General features: G+C 47.4%; 2 protein-coding genes across 3 annotated transcripts; both read right to left on the minus strand.

Annotated features, from left to right (window-relative positions):
• Nucleotides 1-2,216: 2,216 nt before the first annotated feature.
• Nucleotides 2,217-6,794, minus strand: SF3B4 (splicing factor 3b subunit 4). 2 transcript variants are annotated; one of them, XM_072644685.1, is made up of 6 exons: nucleotides 6,303-6,794; nucleotides 5,848-5,976; nucleotides 5,017-5,559; nucleotides 4,532-4,720; nucleotides 2,778-2,951; nucleotides 2,217-2,621 (listed from the first exon to the last, which is right to left on the minus strand). In XM_072644685.1, exons 1-6 carry the CDS (start codon nucleotides 6,454-6,456, stop codon nucleotides 2,434-2,436), a joined length of 1,377 nt encoding a protein of 458 aa, XP_072500786.1. In that variant the 5' UTR covers nucleotides 6,457-6,794; the 3' UTR covers nucleotides 2,217-2,433. The 2 variants fall into 2 exon arrangements, with proteins under 2 accessions (XP_072500786.1, XP_072500785.1); XM_072644684.1 differs by having other exon boundaries at nucleotides 4,514-4,720.
• A 1,325-nt stretch (nucleotides 6,795-8,119) lies between these two features.
• Nucleotides 8,120-16,888, minus strand: MTMR11 (myotubularin related protein 11). Its single transcript, XM_072644683.1, has 17 exons — nucleotides 16,598-16,888; nucleotides 16,115-16,205; nucleotides 15,556-15,677; nucleotides 15,220-15,280; nucleotides 14,888-15,030; nucleotides 14,073-14,151; nucleotides 13,755-13,890; nucleotides 13,443-13,530; nucleotides 13,225-13,313; nucleotides 13,003-13,127; nucleotides 12,665-12,725; nucleotides 12,352-12,422; nucleotides 11,742-11,908; nucleotides 11,341-11,514; nucleotides 10,846-11,028; nucleotides 10,217-10,510; nucleotides 8,120-9,895 (listed from the first exon to the last, which is right to left on the minus strand). Exons 1-17 carry the CDS (start codon nucleotides 16,658-16,660, stop codon nucleotides 9,761-9,763), a joined length of 2,082 nt encoding a protein of 693 aa, XP_072500784.1. The 5' UTR covers nucleotides 16,661-16,888; the 3' UTR covers nucleotides 8,120-9,760.
• Between the last annotated feature and the right edge of the window lie 1,759 nt (nucleotides 16,889-18,647).

The raw sequence follows: 18,647 nt of genomic DNA on the forward strand, positions 1-18,647 counted from the left end.
GGATGAGGTAGGTAAGTATGAGGAAACATTGAAAGGGACATTAAGTCCCTGAGGAAGGATAAACAAAGAAAATTAGTCCCTGATTTCTAGAAGCTTATACTCTAAAGAGAAAACACATGAAACCTAGTTAAGTAACAATGTAAGGTAGTATTCAACAAAAATCAAATTCAACATCTGAGTGCCATATAAATACAAGACACCGTAAGAGACAATGTACTAAGAGCTGAGGGGGAATATAAAGCAGGATATGACATAGTCCTTTGGGAGTTACATTCTACTAGAATGGAATAAAACATGAACATAACTATAAGGCAAGCAGAATGAAAGTACACAAGAGATCCAGAGTGCTGACAGATCCCAGTAGGGAGAGATCAGCCTGAGGTGGGACAAGTGGGTTGAAATCAGTGAAAACCACATGGAAAGAATGGTGTTTAAGCAGCCCTTTTTACTTCTGCAAAGTGATTAAATTCACAGGATCAAGGATTTTGACCTGAAATGGACCTTAGAAGTCACCTAGCCAAAACCCTCATTTTACAAATAAGAAACTAAGGCAAGGCAAGTTAGCTAGCAGCCAATGCATTAAGGGACCAGTTAGGTGGCAGAATGGATAGAAAGGGGAAAAATAAAATCAAATGCAAGTGTTATTTCATTGGTAAAATCATCTTAAAGTGAATGGGTATAAATGAGGGAAAGTGATTTTAACTACATGATTCTGAGTCTGAGGAACCCAAAAAAAATGATTGTACTGATGAAAGAAATAGAGAAATCAGGAAAGGAAGGCAAATTGGACACACTGGGTTTGATGTATCAATAGGACTTAGAAGTAGAATTAAAGTTCTTTGAGGCCAGAGCTTAGCTAGCAGAGGCAGGGTGAAACTGTGGCCTCCCTCTAAGTCTTTTGAGTGCAGCCCTTTGACTAAATCCAAACTTCATAAAACAATCCCTTTAATAAATTTTTTTCTGTTAAACTTCGACTCAGTTAAAAGATCTCCCAACGACTCAGAAAGCTACATGTGGCCTCAGGGCTGCAGGTTCCCCACCCCAGCCTAGCACTATTTCTTAAGCCTAGGTGCTTAAGAAATGCTTAATTGGCAATATTTTACGGGCAATTAGACATATGGAATCCAGCTCAGGTAAAAGATCTTGTCCTTTATATCTCTTATGGGTTCAAATACCTCTACAAAGAAAACTCCCCAATCTACAGAGAACACATCTCCACCTGGATGTTTCCAAAACAGAATCTTCCACCATAAACCTACCTCAATTCCATTTCTGTGCAAAGTACCACCATTCTTCCAGTTCCCCACATTTACAACCCAAGTCAATCCACTACTCTTTAATCATCCCCCCCACCCCACATCCAGTTGCCAAGTCAATTGACTCTACCTCTATATCTTTCACATCCATCCCCTCTAAATTCACAGTAATTCAGGTCCTTCCAGCCTGGATTGCTTCCACACTGTAACTGGTCTCCCTATACCCAGTCTATCTCCTCTGCAATCCTTCTTCCACAACTACCAAATGCATATTCCTAAGGGGCAGATCTTGCCCACGAAGCTTCAGTGGGTTTTCTTTCTAGTTAAATTACAACCTCGTTTGGTATGGAGACTATCGTTGTAGGCCAATTTCACATAACCCTCACATGCTGCGTTCCAGACTGGCATACTATGGGCTGTTTGTCGTACGTGATATTCCCTTTCCCCTTCTGGGCAAAGGTGCCTTCCATGTGTGGAATGCTTTCTTTTCTCATTCCTGCTTCTTGGACTTCCTTCTAGGTTCAGCACATGCTGCTTCACACAAAACAACTTTCCCAACTGCCCCAATGGTTGCTAGTATCCACCATCCTCTTAAGTTATATTGTATATATTTTGTAGGTACTCATCACTGCACATTATTTCCCTCCAAAAATGCTATATATCATTATATAAATATTGTATTATATAATCATTTCTCCCCAGAAAAAATAATAATAATGTAAGCTCCTTGAAGCAAGGAACTGTTTCATTTCTGTCTTTGTATCCCCATCACAAGCACAGTTTGAGACTGTTAGGTGAATTAAAGTGAAAGAATAAATAAGATAATATTGAAGAGAATCAACCAAGTCAAGTAGTAAATACACACTTGCCAGCTTTACTATCTCCTTCACCCTCCTTCCTCCATCATACACCTCCTTCCTTCCAGGGGCGATACTTCAACAAGAATAATATCGTACAGGATAAACAAGGGATCCAGCTTTATTCACTGTCAATATTTGGGGAAGTAAAACCCAACATAGAAAAAAGTCCAGTGGGGGGGAAAAAATCACACTGGAAAAAGGGACAAATTTGAGGAAGAAAAGCGTGCCTCAGGCCCAGGGGGCAACTGTTCCTCTGACTGGTCCAAAAGACAGGGAGAGTCTCAGAGGAATGCAACAGATTGTAGAGAAATTTGGCACTACTGAGGAAGAGGGCCCCGGAGTGGACCCCGAGGGGGTACTGGCGGACGGGGGGAGGGCCGCGGTGGAGGAAGAGGTCCTCTTTGGTAGCCATAGGGTGGAGGTCGAGGGGGACCGCTGTATCCGTGGGGGGGCATTAACGGAGGAGGTCCTCGCATACCATGGGGAGGCATGGGGCCTGGGTGACCTGAGTGAGAAAAAGAGAGAGATCAGAGATAACAACAAACAGAGAATACATCATTATGAGGTAAATTCTGGGGAAAAAAGATGAAGGGAGGGCAGTAAGTGAAGAGTAAAGGAATTAAGAAAGGAGAAAGTATGAGATGGGTACAAGTCTACTCACCCATGGGAGACCCAAAAGGGGGTCCTCGGGGTGGCATTCCCATGGGAGGGGGGCCGGGATGAGGCATTCCTGGTGGTGGTCGTGGAGGAGGCTGCCCCCCTGAGCCTGGGGGCCCAGCATGGGGGTGTCCCAAGCCATGGGGACCATGGTGGGCAAGCTGCATCTGAGACATACCTACACAAAAGAAAGAAGACATAAGAATTAAATGAAGGGGGAAGCTAAGGTTATAGAAATGAGCAGAGGAAAGCAAGCCAGGAGTCCAAAACAAAAAGAAATTCCCCAACTGATAAATGGTCAAAGGACATGAACAGGCAGTTTTCAGAGGAAGAAATTAAAGCTATCTATAGTCATATGAAAAAATACTCTAAATCACTGTCAATTAGAGAGACGCAAATCAAAACAACTCTGAGGTACCACACCACACCTATTAGATTGGCTAACATGACAAAACAGGAAGATGACAAATGCTAGAGAAGATGTAGGAGAGTTGGAACACTATTTCATTGTTGGTGAAGCTATGAGCTGATCCAACCCTTCTGGAGAGCAATTTGGAATTATGCCCAAAGGCTTACAAAAATATGCACACCCTTTGACCCAGCAATACTGCTTCTAGACCATAAAAACAGGAAAAGTTCCCACACGTACAAAAGTATTTTTAGCAGCTCTCTTTGTGGTGGCCAAAAACTGGAAATCAAGGGGATGCCCATCAATTGGGGAATGGCTGAATAAATTGCGGTTTATGAATGTAATGGAATACTATTGTGCTATAAGAAACGATGAACAGGAAAACTTCAGAGAGACCTAGAAGGACTTATATGAACTGATGCTGAGTGAAAGGAGCAGAACCAGGAGAACTTTGTACAGAGCAACCATCACAGTGTTCGAGGAATTTTTCTGGTAGACTTAATCCTTCATAGCAATGCAAGGACCTAAAAAATTCCCAATGGACTTTTGAGGCACAACACCTTCCACATCCAGAGAAAGAACTATGGAATTGGATTGCAGAATGAAGCAGACAATTTTCTCGTGTTCTGTTTTTTCTCATGATTTCTCCCATTCATTTTAGTTTTTCCATGCAACATGGCTAAGGTGAAAATGTATTTAGGAAGAATGTATATGTAGAACCCATCTAAGACTGAATGCTATCTCAGGGAGGGAGGGGGAGGGAGGGGAAGAAAGGGGGAAAAAAATCTAAGATTTATAAAAGTGATTGAAGAAAACTGAAAAAAAAAAATTAATTAAAAAAACCAGTTCTCCTTTAGGCCTTCAGAGCTACCCTCAAGTGAATACAGGTCATCACTGTGAATGACTACAAGTGAAACAGATGGTCTTGGGGAAAACATCAGGCTGATTTAAAAGAAATTACCTTTACTTCTACAACTTCAAATAAAGTAAGATCAAAAAACCCCCAAAAAACAAAGAAGTAAAGGGATGAGAAAACAGGAGAATCAAGTTGGCAGGAAACAGGCCATAGCCATGCTATTTTTCTCAAAGAAAAATATACTACTTGATTAGTTAAAATAGAAAAACCTCCTACTCTCACAAGTTCTCTCTATGGGATCACATATCATCCCAGGAACAGAATTAGGAATTGGAGGGAGGTTGAAAGGATAGGAGGGACAAGGGAGGAGCCAAGTGCATAAGATATAGAAAAAAGAGAAAGAGAAGAAGAGTCAAGATGTAATCAGCCCCTTCCCCCTCATTTGTCCCTCTCATTCCCAGCACAGAACACCTACCAGGATGAGGCATCCCACCTGGTGGGAATGGATGTGGATGTGAGTGTCCATGTCCAGGATGTCCTGCTCCAGGGGTTCCTGTTGATGGAGGGCCATGGGCTCCAGCCCCAGGAGGCATAGGTGGTGGAGGCATGGCTGGGGGTATTCCTGGAGGAAGAGCTCCAGGAGGTGGCACTGGAGGTGGGAATGAGCCTGGTGGGGGCATACCTAAAAAGAAATATAGAAAGAAGAGTCTGTATCAATAAACCAGGACAGAAACTTTGTCCCACCATGTCCCCCTATTCACATGCCACTTAAGAAAATGACCTTCCCTCTCCACAAATTACTCATACAATAAGAGGCAATTTAAACAAAGATCTACAGCCTGGGCATTATTATCTCCAAGCCTCCCATCTCCAAACCCTTACTTCACTTCTTCACCATACTCCGACTATCCCTTCCGTCTCCTTGTCCCGCCAGCCTTGGTCTACCCCTCACTTTCACACGCCCAATCCATGTTTTACCTGGCGGAGGAAGCCCAGATCCCAAGGAAGACACAACAGGATTGGGGGCGGACGGTGGAGGTGGTGCATCCGCAAACAGCTGGTGGGGCCGATCCGCCTGGGACAGGGGGTTCTGGGCTGCCAGAAGCCGCTCGGCCGCGGAGCCGTGCCGTTCCCCCTTAGAGTCCTTCTTGAAGGCGTAAGACACTGTGATGGGCCGATTACACAGATACTGCCCGTTCATGGCCTCAATCGCTGCATCGGAGGCATCGAACGAAGCAAAATTAATAAAGGCGTAGCCCTTGGAGTTGCCTGTGTCAGGGTCCCGCATAATCTTGGGGGTCTGCAAAATAACCCCGAAGGCGCTGAAGGTGTCATAGAGCAGCTTCTCATCGATCTCGGGGTCTAGGTTCCCTATAAAAATGTTGGCCCCCACATCGAGGTTCTTGTTGTGAGCTGACGCTTTGTTCACTCGTATGGGCTTCCCGTACAGCTTGATCATGTTCATGATCTTAATGGCGTAGTCCGCATCCTCCTCGCTCAGGAACTCCACAAAGCCATAGCCTGGAGAAGGCCAAGGGCGGAAGGTTAGACTGGGCGCGCACCGTCCGCTAAGAGCCCCGAGGGGACACCATTTGTCCCACTCCCGCAAAAAAAAGAAAGCCCAGGGGCACGTACGGGGAAGAGAAGAAAAGAGCGTGCTTGTCATCGCAGCGGAGGAATCCAAGCCAAGGAAGCTAGAAGCCGCACAAAGTTTGGAGAGACGAGAGTAAAAGCCTCGCTGACACTGGCCGCCCGGGGGCGCGTGGCCTCGCACGCCCCTTCCCTCCCCCATATCCTCCCCCTCCTCACCTTGGTGCTGCCCCGTGACTCTGTCCTTGGGCATGTGCGTGTTGACCACGGGCCCCGCCTGCAGAAAGAGCTCCCAGAGCAGCGGCTCGCTGACCTTCTCGTCCAGGCCCCCCACGTACACCGTAGCATCTGCGGGGCGAAGGGATGCGGACGTGAGAAGGGGGCGGGCCACCGCCGGTGGGCAGCGGTGTCCGACCAGGGCCGGGCCTCACGCTGCCTTCCTCAGGCGGCTTCTCCACGGCCCGGGGGGCAGGTGCACGGGAAACCCGCGGAGCCCTCCCTTCCCGCCTCTCCCCTCTCCCCCCGACCCGCTCGGCCATGGGGTCGCGGAGGCCTCCGGGCCTCTGCGACGCGGCGAACCCGCTTCCCCAGCCCCCGGCCCGGGCCCCCTCAACGAGCCGGGCTCGGGCCCGTGCGGACGCGGTTCCGGGCTTCCCGCCTCCTCCCCCACTCACCCTGATTCCGTTCGGAGATGGGCCCGGCCGCCATACTGAATCTGCTCCCGCCGTCTCCAGGCAGCGGCCCCGCAACGGGAACTTTTCCGCTTCCGGGGCAGCGGTAGGGGCGGGGCTGCCGGAGGAGGGCAGCGTGAGACGCGGCGGCGGCCATCTCGGAAGCGCCGGGCGTGGGCTGCCATGTTGGCTGAGCTGGCACGGGCCGCCTGAGGCAGGGCTCGGAGTCCTACCATCAGGGGCTTCCTCCACGTGACTTCGGGGAGGGTCTAAGTAGCGGCTCTCCTCCCCCACTCCCAGCCCCGACCATGAACCACAGAAGCCTGAATGGAATAAACCTTTATTTTTCAAGATAACTAATCACAAGATCTTGACATTCTGACCGCCACAGTTTATCTCAGTCTCCCTCACCTCACCCCCAAAGAGCGGTACGAGGACCACCCCCAAATCGAGGTCAATCATGATCAGGACCTAGAAAAGCGGCTCCTGGCTCACAGACACCGAAACGCCCCCTTTCCTCCTAACCAGGCGGCGCCGAAAAGTTGCCATAGCAATGGGGGGCGTTTCCGCCCCCAACCCAGAGTTTGTGCGAATGGGGGAAGTGGGGCTGAGAAAGGGAGCGATGTGGAGCTGGAAAGAGCTTAGGAGTCCGTCCGGTCCAACCTCCCCTCAAGTCCACAACTGGGTAAACTGAGGCCCAGGGAGGTTTAGTAACCTAGGAAGGGCTCTGACGTTGGCAGCTTTGCTAAAAAAAAACAAACCACCCCCCCAAAAGTCACGTGACGGCGCTGCTGATGCTGCTGCCGCTGCTCCTGCTGCCGCTCCTGCTGCTGCCGCTGCCGCCGCCGCCGCCGCCGCCGCCGCCGCTGCTCCTGCTGCACGATCCTTCCTCCGGCCAATGTCACGCCCCGCCTCCAGCCCACAAGTCCACACCAAAATGAAAGCCCACCTCATCACAATGCATCGCTGCCAAACACACCAACGACTACTATTAGCAGGCCTCTCCCCCTGCCCAACGGGCATCCTCCAGCCCGAACCCCTCAGGATCTCCCTGGCACCCTAACACAAAGGGGGCCTAAGGGGCATTGATTGCACTAGTTCCTGACATCCAACGCCTGGCCTCTTCTTGGCACAGATGCTGAGCTTCCTGACCCTGTCTGTGGTCCAGCTCATCAATGTCCCACAAGGGTCCCTGGATGCAGCGGTGGGTCTGCTCTACAGCCATGGGTCTAGAGTTAGGAAGACCTGAGCTCAAATCCAGCCTCAGATGTTACTAGCTATGGCAAGTTTTGGGCAAGTCACAACCTCTGTGTCTCAGTTTCCTCCACTGTAAAATGGGAATTATAACAACACTTACTTCACGGGGTGGTTGTGAAGGTCAGAGTGAGCTAATTAATATTTGTAAAGCTCTTAGCACCGTGGTAAGTGCTGTATGCTTCTTTCCTTCCCTGCACTAGGCATCCTCCCTGGATGGTGGACTGTAGTTTTATAATGTATGGGCTTTGCTATATCCCGTACACACTGAGCATATTCATATATTCATACCTGTATAGGACCCAGTCAGTCAACTAGCATTTAGTGAAGCACCTACTATGTGCCAGGCACCATACTAAAGGCTGAGGATACAAAGAACGGCAAAAAATCCATTCCTGTTCTCAAGGCCGTCATGATCAATTGAGGAAACAAAATGCAGACAACTATGTACAAACAAGATATGTACAGGATAAAATGGGGGTGGTCTCAAAAGGAAGACACTAAGATTAATAACTGAGAAAAATGTCTTGAAGAAGGAGGGACATTTAGCTCAAAACACTAAACTATTCCATTACAAATTTTATTTTATTGGATTCCTTCAAGTTCCCAAGTGTGTACCATGCTCAAACTATATCTGTAACAAAGGATTTAAGGAGTAAACTCCTTCTTGTTAGCCAGTCCAGAACCATCCCTATTCTACGTGTTATCCTCATTTAAAGGTTTGGTCCCATACTACTTCCCACCAACTTCTAAATCTTGCTGGAGGTCTAAGGCTCGAACCTCCAAGAATTCAGATCTTAGCTTATTTCACAGAGTTTGATCTTTGACTTTAGCCTGACCTCCAATACAATTGAAACTCTTCTATATTACTCCCTGAAAAAAGTCACTGAGAAGTCTTCTTAATCTAGGCCATACAAGGGTTAACCTGTATATAATTGGGCCCCACCATAATTCTCACTTGGTCCCTTCTCCTCATTGCCTTGTTTTCCCTGAAACTAATATTGGCATTGGGTAATAAATGATCAGTCAGTTGGATGATGATGCTTGTGCCCACATATCATTCCCACAGTACAAGATTTTCTGTCCCCATTTTCCCGACTTTATCCTAGCACCTATTCCCACATTATTCTTCTCAGAAGCAAAACCTATAGCTTGTATAAATATTTTTCATTGATGGTTTCTGTCACTACCAAAACATCTACATATGGAGGTGGTAGAGAGTCTCCCAATCCTACTCAGAAGCCATAGAGAGCTGAGACTGGAGCATGAAAGACCTGGATTTCAAATCCATCCTCAAACACTTACTAGTTGTGTTGACTCTAGGCAAGTCACTTAAAGTCTGTTTCCTTAAATGAAAAATTGGGATAAAAATAGCATATACTGTGCAGGGGTGTTATGAGAATCAGAAGAAATCACAGTTGTAACCTAATATCTAACACATAGTAAGATCTATTCCCTTTCTTCCTCTCTCTTCTCCATTCTATTTCCATAGAAAGCTGCAAAGAGAATAACTAGAAATTAAGAAGTAGAGAGATAGGCAGAAGGAAAATTAGGATTAGGTCTGTAGGAGCCATGTTGGTGAGTCATAACCAGTACCTCCACTTCAAATACTATACAACCGTAAACACACAAAGGATAGGATGGTCTTGAAGGGAGCAGGTTAAGATCCTAAATAATAAGATAATTACAAAGAAAAACATTTCAGGCACAAAACAGTCTCTGGGGAGTTGGAGGGAGGAGCAGGTGTCAGTGTTGGAGTTGACTCAGAATCATAGTTTCAGACCTGGAAATAGCCACATATTCTAGTGTGTACACACACACACACACACACACACACACACACACACACACATTTGGGACACCCTGTACATATAATATTTTACAGATTAAGAAAATCAGCTCAAGATAAGTGATTTGCTCAAGGTCACACGGAGTCAGAGCCACAAGAAGAATACTTAGCTCTCTCGAGCCCCAGTCCTGTGTGTTTAACAGCCAGCTAGCCCATTTAAGAATAAGACTAGATCTCTAAGATCCCTTCCAGATCAAAATCTGGTTCTGTGCTTATGGGCTAGGGGCAGGGCCAGAACAGCAGGTTAAATCTTATTATGCTTGTTTGGTGATTGGATAAATTGGGAGGGTGGAGTTTAAGGCAAAGGGAAGATCCAGCAGATCAAAGAAACCTAGAATCCTAAAGAGGGCCAGACATCTCATCGGGATGGAGACAGGGGGTTTTTGGTTTTCTGAGCCCCAGGCGATGTCCCTGAAGACCACATCCTCAGCAGCTCCTGGAGCTGGGCCAGCTCATCCAAGAGTCCAGAGACTGTTGGGGCCGATAGACCTGTCTGAAGGAGAGAAGGGGACAAAAAAAGATGTCATTGCAGAGCTGTGCAGCCACGCCACTCACCCAGTGCCTTCACTGTTTCTAATATTTCCTCCAATCCCCTTGCAGTTCCAGATTTCACCAGACTGCTCCAACATTAAAATAAGTATCTTACATTCAATGATTGTTCCTTGAAAGGATGTTTCAGTTTTTTACCTTTATCTCCCCTGTACCTGGCACATAGAAGGGACTTAATATGTTTGTTGACTGATGTCCTGCCAAATTTCCTTCTTTTGGCCTCCACTTGCCACCCCACATTCCTGCCTTTGTATACCAGTCCTACCTGGATCTCAGGTCGCCCTCTTAGGTAGCAACGTCTCCAAAGTCTGATCTGGGGCCCTTGGAATCCAGGCAGCAGAAGTCCTGGAGGCAAAGGGGAGGGCCCCCAGTGAGGAGGGAGTCCCCACTCCTGGTCAGCCAGGCTGTCAGTGGATGTATTGTGTCGAAGGAGCCATCGTGACGAGGACATCAGTGAGGAAAAACCATCTCGCCAAGGACAGAGCTGGTTCAGTGGGGTCAGAGTTCCCCGGGAGAAAAGGAAGATGGATCGTGGAGGGCCAGGAGTCGCTGGAGTTGGCTACAAGAAGCAGAGAGTCAGCTCACTACCAAATAATTCAGTTCTGGAGTTACAGCATCTTCCTGAAGCCTCATCTACCCTCCCCCATGGCTTAGGGCTAAGACTTCAGAAATAAAAATGGAGGGAATATTGAATTAGGGGTGGCTTCTTCACAGGCTAGGTGAGAAGAAACTGGAGAAAAAGGAAGAAGACCACCAAACTGCCTCTTCATCTCCTCCTAGAGTATCTGTGCCTTTGGGGGACACTTGGGACCGTGAGAATCGGAAGCAAAAACTAACGAAACTATTTCTTCCCCATCTTCCTAATTCTTTCTCTCTTGTTACAATGAGGCTTACCTGTTCTTTAGGGGGATAGGAATCTGAGCAGTGATGTGGGTCATAACAGGGGTTATAGAACTGAAGTATCTGCTGATGGCTATATCGAAGACCCCAGTCCCAGACAGTTGGTGGTCTGGGGACAAGGTCTCCAGCTGAAGACTGAGGGGATCCTGGTGTATACACCTGCGTATAGGAGCTGAACTAGATAGAGGAAGGAAAAAAAAGAGGACTAGTTAAGCCTCGGGAAACTCCACCATTCTCTCAGATTAAAGGGGCAGTATTATAAAGCAACACCTACACAAACATGTACACACACGCACATACACCACCACCACTACCACCCAAAAAATCAAAGGTCTTGGAACCTCAGTGACAAAGATCATGCAGTCGCTGACCAGGCACCTTCCCTTACTTCTAATTCTCTTCCCATTTTCTTAGCACCCAGCAAAAAAAGCTCATGATTAAAACTCAGGGAGAATAACCCAGGAAAAGCAAAGAGAAAGAATCACTTACCTGCCCACTCTGCTTTGCCCGTTCCCAGGGGGTGTCTCTTAGGAAGGTGGGAGTATCAGGAACCCTGACACTATCATGAAGGGCCAGGAGAAAGAACTCTGAGAATTCAAACTCTTCTGGAAACTGATGAACCAGCTGCCAGAGGCAGTCAAGGAAAAGAAGGAACACTGGAGCCTGAAGTTGGGGGATTGAAAGTTAAAGGACCTCATTAGGGACTGCAGATGAGCATTTAAAGGTAAACAGGGAATGTTGTAAGGCTCGGAGACTCCAGACCTGTTCTTACCTTCACCTGTTTAACACTCTTCCAAAGCCCTCCATACCCATTCCGTTGATCTTTCCAGTTGATCCAAATCAACTTCACCATCCCCTCACCTTCTCAATATCACCCAATTCCCTCTCACCTCCTCACTTCCCCCAGATCCTCCAAGACGGGTCAGGAAGGGGTGTCCAGCTGCCACCCACTCTCGCTGGACAATGGTCTGGAGGCCATGAAGGGTCCGAGCTCCAGGGGCCGAAAGCAGCTGGACAAGTGAAGAGAGGAGGCCATTGAGGTCACGGTCACCTTGTTCTGGGAGGTAAAAAGGGAGATTTAGTAAAGTTTGGGGATCAAAAGTCCAGGATAAAAAGAACAGAAAGAAAGGGCATTATAAAGTTGAAAAGGAATGAATAAAAGGGAAAGGAGTGAGAAGGAAGATAGGAGAAAAACAAATCAGGATAAAAGGAAGAGATAGACATGGAAAAGGGTAACGTAAAGAGTGAGCTAAGGATTGAGATTGAGAGAGAATTTCAATTGTTCCTCCTGCTTTCCTGTTGTCCTTCCTCATACCCAACTGAGATTGATGCAGAAGGGAAAGAGATCTCAAGAATAACTTCTAAGTTGTTGGACAGAAGAGAACTGGACACATGCGAGAGCAAATGGACTTCTGTGTCACCTTCCCTAGAAAGACCCAATCTTGTAGTCCAGACACACAGAGGCAGGGGAAGAGACCCAGGTATAATCTGGGGATTTACCTTGAAGGACTACAGATCGGACCCTGGAAGTCACTAGCACCGAGATGTCGCTGGCCTTTCGGAGACAGGACCTGAGAAGAAGAGGGTATGGGTAAAGGGTTAATAACAAGATCTGATCATCATGGTAAAGGTAGGAAGCTGACTTTAGCACTTTGCCATCAAAACTAAAATGTAGCTGCTTCCAGGAAGAAGAAAGCAGTTAAGTCTGGAGGGAGTCTGGAGGAATTCATGGAAGACCACGGAGGGGTTCCAGGTTAATGGAATGCTGAAGCAAGGTGTGCAGGTTGGCAGACCATAGGAAGGGGATGATCACCTGACATGGTCCAGCCATCTCGTTCCCTCCAGAGCTGAAAGCCATTTTTCATCAGCTGCATCTGGTTGAGAAGAGTCAGAGGAATAGGGAAGGTCAAGAAAGTTGAAGATTTGGGATTCAAGGCTCAGGAAATGAGGTCCAAAAGGTTAAGAAGAACAGAATCAGGCATCAGAGGCAGAAAGAAGAATTAGGTCTTCAGGATCCCACTGAAAGATGCCCATCCTTTTAATAGGACAAAAGGTCCATGGATCAGTGGGACAATGGTCTCTTATCCAGAGTAGGCAAAAGAATCAGTAGATCAGTAGGTCTAGGAATCATGAGTTAGAAGTCAACCTCACCAGGAAGGCAGAGGGCCCGAAGCCTCAAGTGGGCAAGCTGGATATCTGCAAGGCTGGGTAGCTCATCCACAGTATCCACCAGGACAATGTCTGAATGCCCAGCTTGAAGTAGTAACTCCACTGCCCTGTGGGTGTAAGGAAGAGGGTGGGGAAGGAAGAAGCATAAGGAACCTTGGATGTCCCCTGACATCCCTGATTCTTCCCCTCAAACCTCTCCTTTACCTGATATCTTCCCTATTAGGATCACTGGCTTCATAAAAGCCTCCAGAGCGGAGAAGATCACTGCCTCCAGGGTGATGCCAGGAGAGACGCTGTAAATGGCAGGGTGACACAGAGGTCTCAGACAGGTCATTATGGGGAAGAAAGACTCCTTACCCCCTCTTCCCACTTGTCCCAGGGGGCCCCAAACCCACTACCCTGACCCTGATCCCCACACTGACCGGTCCACGGCCCTGATGGAAGTGACCGAATGCCTTTCTAACTTCACTGTCCAGTGTCCGTCTAGGGACCCAGAAGTATCGAGGGAGACTGTGGAGTTGAAGGTGATATCACTGCTTGGCTCAATGACCTCATAGTATGACAATAATGCTTACATTTGGGGGGAGGGTAATCCAAGAGGGGTATCAGGGAATAATGGGTCAGGGGGTACCATGAAGATATCTCCAGGAAGCAGGTTGAATGTTTAGCCTTAGGTTGGAAAGACTGGGTAAACATCCTAGTAGAAGACAGAGAGGTGAGAGTGTGGAATTTACCTTGTAGATACATCAAATCTCTCATTTACTGTGCTGACCCTCCAGCGTCTAGCCCCATGCTTCTTCCGTTCAGCCTCCCAATCTTCAGGGGTCTCTAAGAGGGGAACAGGTGGCTCACCAAGACCCAGACCACAACCTAGAGAAAGAGAGAAAGAGATATACCAATCAGATGCCCCTTTGTCTCCAGCCAGACTAGATCCCAACCAACTAGGCCTCCACCTTCCTGATTCCCTCAACTTCTTACCTCTCCTCTGTCCCTTCCCCCTTCCCCAGCACCCCAATCACTCTTCACCACCTCCCTCCCAAAGATCTACTCACAAGCTTTGCTCACAGTCATTCCTTCGTACTGTTGGACTTGACTGTTCTGGGTTCTAGCCTGGATAATGGCCATGGTCACCTGTGGAAGAAATGACCACCCCACCCTTTGGCTCAGATCAGAGTGGAGAATAGAAGGGAATAGGATTTATGTTTCTCTCCATTTCTTATCAGAATAAAAAGAATAAATATTCATAATATATATAAATATATAATAAATGTATATAAGTAAATAAATAAAAATATATTCTTATCATAATAAAAAGAACAGTCTGTGAACTGTGAGCTGGTAAGTCATAGAAATAAGGGTTAGGAAGGCAGGCAGATCTGAGAGGATCTATGGTATACAACAGCGGTTCTTAACCTGGGGTCCAAGGATGCCCCACATATTTCAGAGGGCTCATGAACTGGATGGGGAAAAAATTATTGTTTTCACTAACCTCTAACTGCAAGTCTTTGTTTCCTTCAATTACTAATTAAAAAAAAAAACCTTATCTGAAAAGGGATCCATAGGTTTTAGCAGTCTGCCAAAAGGCTCTATTAACACACACAAAAAAAAGGTTAAGAAAAACTGGTCTACAGTATAGTTAAAAGAGATTCCTATTAGGGATCAAATGCGATAACATGTAGAATGCTTTGCAAACCACAAAGCTCTATGTAAATGCCAACTATTTTAATAATGATAATAATGAACAATTAATTACTATTATCTCAAAGGCAATTTTATGGAGTTGCCTAGTAAAGGGAGTACATCTGCAGAGGGAGTAGGAGGGAAGGAATGAGTTATGTGAGTCCTTTTGGGGATAGGGGTGTCTTACCCTAAAGGCGAGGGGCTCCAGTCCCCCCTCTCCAAAGCCAACTCTTAGAAGCCGGAAGTCTCGTCCATGAATTAGAATTTCATCAGGCACGAACTTGAGCAGAGAGCCTGGACGAAGGATCTGGGGCCTGCCTAGGCCACTTACTGAGGTCAAGGATTAAGGGTCAGAAAATATTATCATCCAGAAACAAGGGGCCCTCCTTACCTGAGGGGAACTCTTCCAGCCCATCCATCCTACTTGTACCCTGGGAATCTGGAGAGAGAGGCTCTCCCACACACCTCCAGCTGCACCCTCTCACCCAGCTTCTAAAAGAGTCCACTCTTTTCAATTACCAGCTTCCAAACGTCCAATATTACTGAGAGCAAAATCATAGTCACTGCTCAGTACAGAGTCCTAGGGGAAAGAATAAAGCAGAGGAGCTGTAAAAAGACATTTTTCTGATTTCTGATTCCCCTTCCAAATCTAAATCTACGATCCTATGGTTTTCCCCAGAGACTCCCCTACCCAGAGCAGTCCTAGGTCCTCGGGGACAGACTCCCTGAAAATTACCCCAACAAGAGGTGTCTATGAGAAAGCTTCCTGTCCCACCCTCTCCCAAACAAGCTCTATTAATCCTTCTTGCCTCCCCTTCCTCCCCACCTGTCTCCTTCATTTTCTTCCCATCTCACCTGCCTCCCTTGCCAGCCTTGGGGATAGAACAATACTCTCTGGTTTGTGCATATCAGGGTCCCAGGCAATTCAGGTTCTAGCCCCCTTCTCACTCCTGGTGCCCAGGCCAACACCTGTTCCCCTTATCAGGAAGGAGAAGAGGGGGGAAGATGAGTCATGTAGAGGAAAAGTATTCTCTTCTCAACAAATCTCCTTCCATCTACCCTAAACACACAACCTTTTCACTCTTCTCCCCTCCACAAGACCAAAAAGAATGCTAAGAAAAGAATAAGCTTCTTCCCCTGCTCTGAGCTCTTTGAAAAAAACAAAACAAACTGAAACAGGCGGGTCAGAGGAAAGGTCATCACTCCACCCATGCCCACCATCTTCTAGGTGAGTAACAGAACCTGAAGTTCAAGCTTATAGTGAGCTCTGAACAGAGAAGGGGATGGTCTACATGAGAAAGGAAGATCTATGCTGTGGGGAATCACAGTGGGGTGAAAAGCCTGAAGAGAGGACAGTCGGCGAAGATTGAGGTTGGAGGGCCTAGAGTTAGGGGTATTGAAAGGTCCTCAGTACCTGGGAGGCATCGAAGAGTTGGGCAACTGCTGGTCTGTGGGCTTCTTGGCTCTTCCATCCCACTCACCTGCATGGACTTCGGGCGTAAGAGCTGAAACAACAGTTCACTGGTAGTTAACTTCACATCTTACCCCCCCTCCTCGTCTCCAGTCTCCCATTTGGGGAGTCAGTATGGGGCGGCATGCACAAGATCTGGGATGGAGGATACAACAGCCAGTTCTTTCCAAGTCAGTATTCAAATATTCAAGGGAAACTGAGGTCGAGATATGATAAGGAAAGACAGGTCTGGGGCGGGGCAGCATAAGGGGAAGAACTGGTTAATGGATAATGAAAAAGTGAACTTGAGACTCAAGAAATACCAAGACATTGAGAAACCCAGCAACAGTTAGACTGAACTTATCCTGAAGCCTGATACACCCTCCATTTCACAGCTCCCACCCTAGCCTCCCTGCCACTCCCCCCCAAAGCTCCCCTTCCTCTTACCCCCATCTCCGGCTCCTTCTGGGGGGGAATGTTGAAGCTCCGGCCCCGGCCCCCCCACCACATCTCCCTGGCTCCATTCAGAGGAACTGAGGGATGGGGAGGGGGAGGGGGATGTAGGGAGACTCAGGGAAGTCTTGGCCCAGCTGAGAGAAGGTTAAGTCCTAGGGAGGGGAAGAGATGGGGACAGGGGGTGGGGAGGGAGCAAAGCCAAAAAGAGACTTTAGACAGAGTTCTTTTCTGGGGTAGGGGAAAGAGGGATTTGGTTGGAGGGGAGCGACTCGGGGTCCTCTGGAAACTTCAGACTACTCCGGAGATTGGGGGGGTAGGGGTGGAAATGAGATGCCCTGCCCCTTAAAGGGGAATACACGCAATTTGAAGAGAGTTTGGAGAAGGGTTTTAAGAGAGTAGGCTGGGAAAGTCAATTTGGGAGTGTGCATGAGTCTGTGTGAAGAGTTCTCCAGTCCACTTCCTACTGATCAATGCAGAGGATCCTTAAGGGAAGCCAAGGGATACTCAGACAATGAAACAAAATTACATGAACTCATAATTTGAGTCAGAGGGAAGGTGTCTCACTCAATCTGGGTTTCTCCTTGAGGCACAATTATTTTGTGTCTCTGTGTGTAATGCCCTGTGAAGTAGTCACCTTTTTTATGGAAAGAAGAAAAAATAAGGCATCCCTCCTTCCCTCAAATCTGAAAAGAAGTTGCTTTGGGTAGGGGAAAGAGGTTGGGCTCCTGGGGATTTCCCATCACACTCAGAGACATAAGGATGGGATATCAAGGGAGGCTACAGCAGAGAGAAAAAGGGATATACCCTGACTCTGTGATCAGTTATAGGGGAGGTAAGGACTGAGCCAAGGAGATAAAACACAGAAACTCACGTGTGGGACAGACTGTTCCTTCCCCTAGGTCTTCTTTTACCAGTAGCCTGCAGCCAATTAGGTACTAGAGCAGCTTACAGACCCCTCCCTTTCTCTTCCTCCCAACTCTGAACATTGGATACCCCCACAATCAATGATTCATGTTCTGAACAGTGTGGGCTAGGGGCCAGGAAACCTCTCCATACAACTCGGCGCAGTCCCTTGGGTCAGGCTCCGGGAGTTGGGGAGTGAGAAGGGCTGGGGGTCACTAGGGAGAAATGAGCATGTAGATCCAAAATGAACACAAAAATAAGATGCAAAATGAAATTTAAATGAGTGGTTATTTTATTTTGTGTCCCTAGAAACAATTAAGCCAAGTTGGGAAACAGGGACTCTGGAGCCCCGGGGTTTTTCCATGCCACCTCACCCCTCCTACTCCTCCCCTTCTCTCGCTTCGACCTTAAATGTTTTTTGCCTTGGCTGCAGTTATGGAAATCCTGAAACTATTATGGAGCCGGAGACAAGTAAGCAGTCTGACATTGACTCCACACCTTCACAAATTTTGGCATGCACTTGCTATGGCCCTCAAATCTGGGGCGGGGGAGTGGGGGAAGCAGCCAGAGTCAGTTTCTCTAAGGGATCCATGAAGAAAAAAGTGTCAAGTCCTTGTGTATCTCTTGTAGTCTTCCATCCTTCCAAGACTCTTCCCTTTCTGTATCTCTACTTATTGGAGGGAAGCAGATCAAGGCAAAGAAAGAGGGGAGCAGAGAGGAATAGGAAGACCAAGGCATTCATGGTAAAGAGGGCAAAAGGAGGGTAAAACAGTAAGATTAGCTTCTGACCAGAAATGTTAACAAGCCAGGGAGTAGTGAACAGCAGCACTGAAGTCTTGGGTGGTTTTTATCAGCACACTAAGTAAGTGTCTTGGAACCCTTAGGCCATGCTACTCTCCTCAAACCCCTAGACCCCACCTCCTACCACTTTCCTTGGTCCTTCTCAGGCCATATCTGAGCAGAGAAGGGGGTGGAGTTCAGTGAGTCATCTGATGAGTCACAAACCCAGATATAAGCACAGAAACAAGGCCACAGACCTGCCCACCCCCACTCTACCACTATTGGCCAGCTAGTTTTCCCTATTTTATTCTCCTTTTGGGCACCCACCTCCCCCTTTCCTCCCTCAGTGCCTAGAAGA

This window comes from Notamacropus eugenii, chromosome 2 (genome assembly GCF_028372415.1).
Source record: "Notamacropus eugenii isolate mMacEug1 chromosome 2, mMacEug1.pri_v2, whole genome shotgun sequence".
Taxonomy (NCBI): Eukaryota; Metazoa; Chordata; class Mammalia; order Diprotodontia; family Macropodidae; genus Notamacropus; species Notamacropus eugenii.

Excerpts from the sequence above, each read along its gene's own strand:
- MTMR11 (XM_072644683.1), bottom strand. The coding sequence starts at position 16,660 with ATGTGGTGGGGGGGCCGGGGCCGGAGCTTCAACATTCCCCCCCAGAAG. Across the intron at positions 15,678-16,114 it reads AACTCTTCGATGCCTCCCAG|GGGAACAGGTGTTGGCCTGG; the intron begins GTACTGAGGACC and ends CTTCCTGATAAG. Across the intron at positions 10,511-10,845 it reads CCTATCCCCCTAAAGAACAG|CCAACTCCAGCGACTCCTGG; the intron begins GTAAGCCTCATT and ends TGCTTCTTGTAG.
- SF3B4 (XM_072644684.1), bottom strand. The coding sequence starts at position 6,456 with ATGGCCGCCGCCGCGTCTCACGCTGCCCTCCTCCGGCAGCCCCGCCCC. Across the intron at positions 5,560-5,847 it reads AGTCACGGGGCAGCACCAAG|GCTATGGCTTTGTGGAGTTC; the intron begins GTGAGGAGGGGG and ends GGCCTTCTCCAG. Across the intron at positions 2,622-2,777 it reads CCCTTTTGGGTCTCCCATGG|GTCACCCAGGCCCCATGCCT; the intron begins GTGAGTAGACTT and ends TTTCTCACTCAG.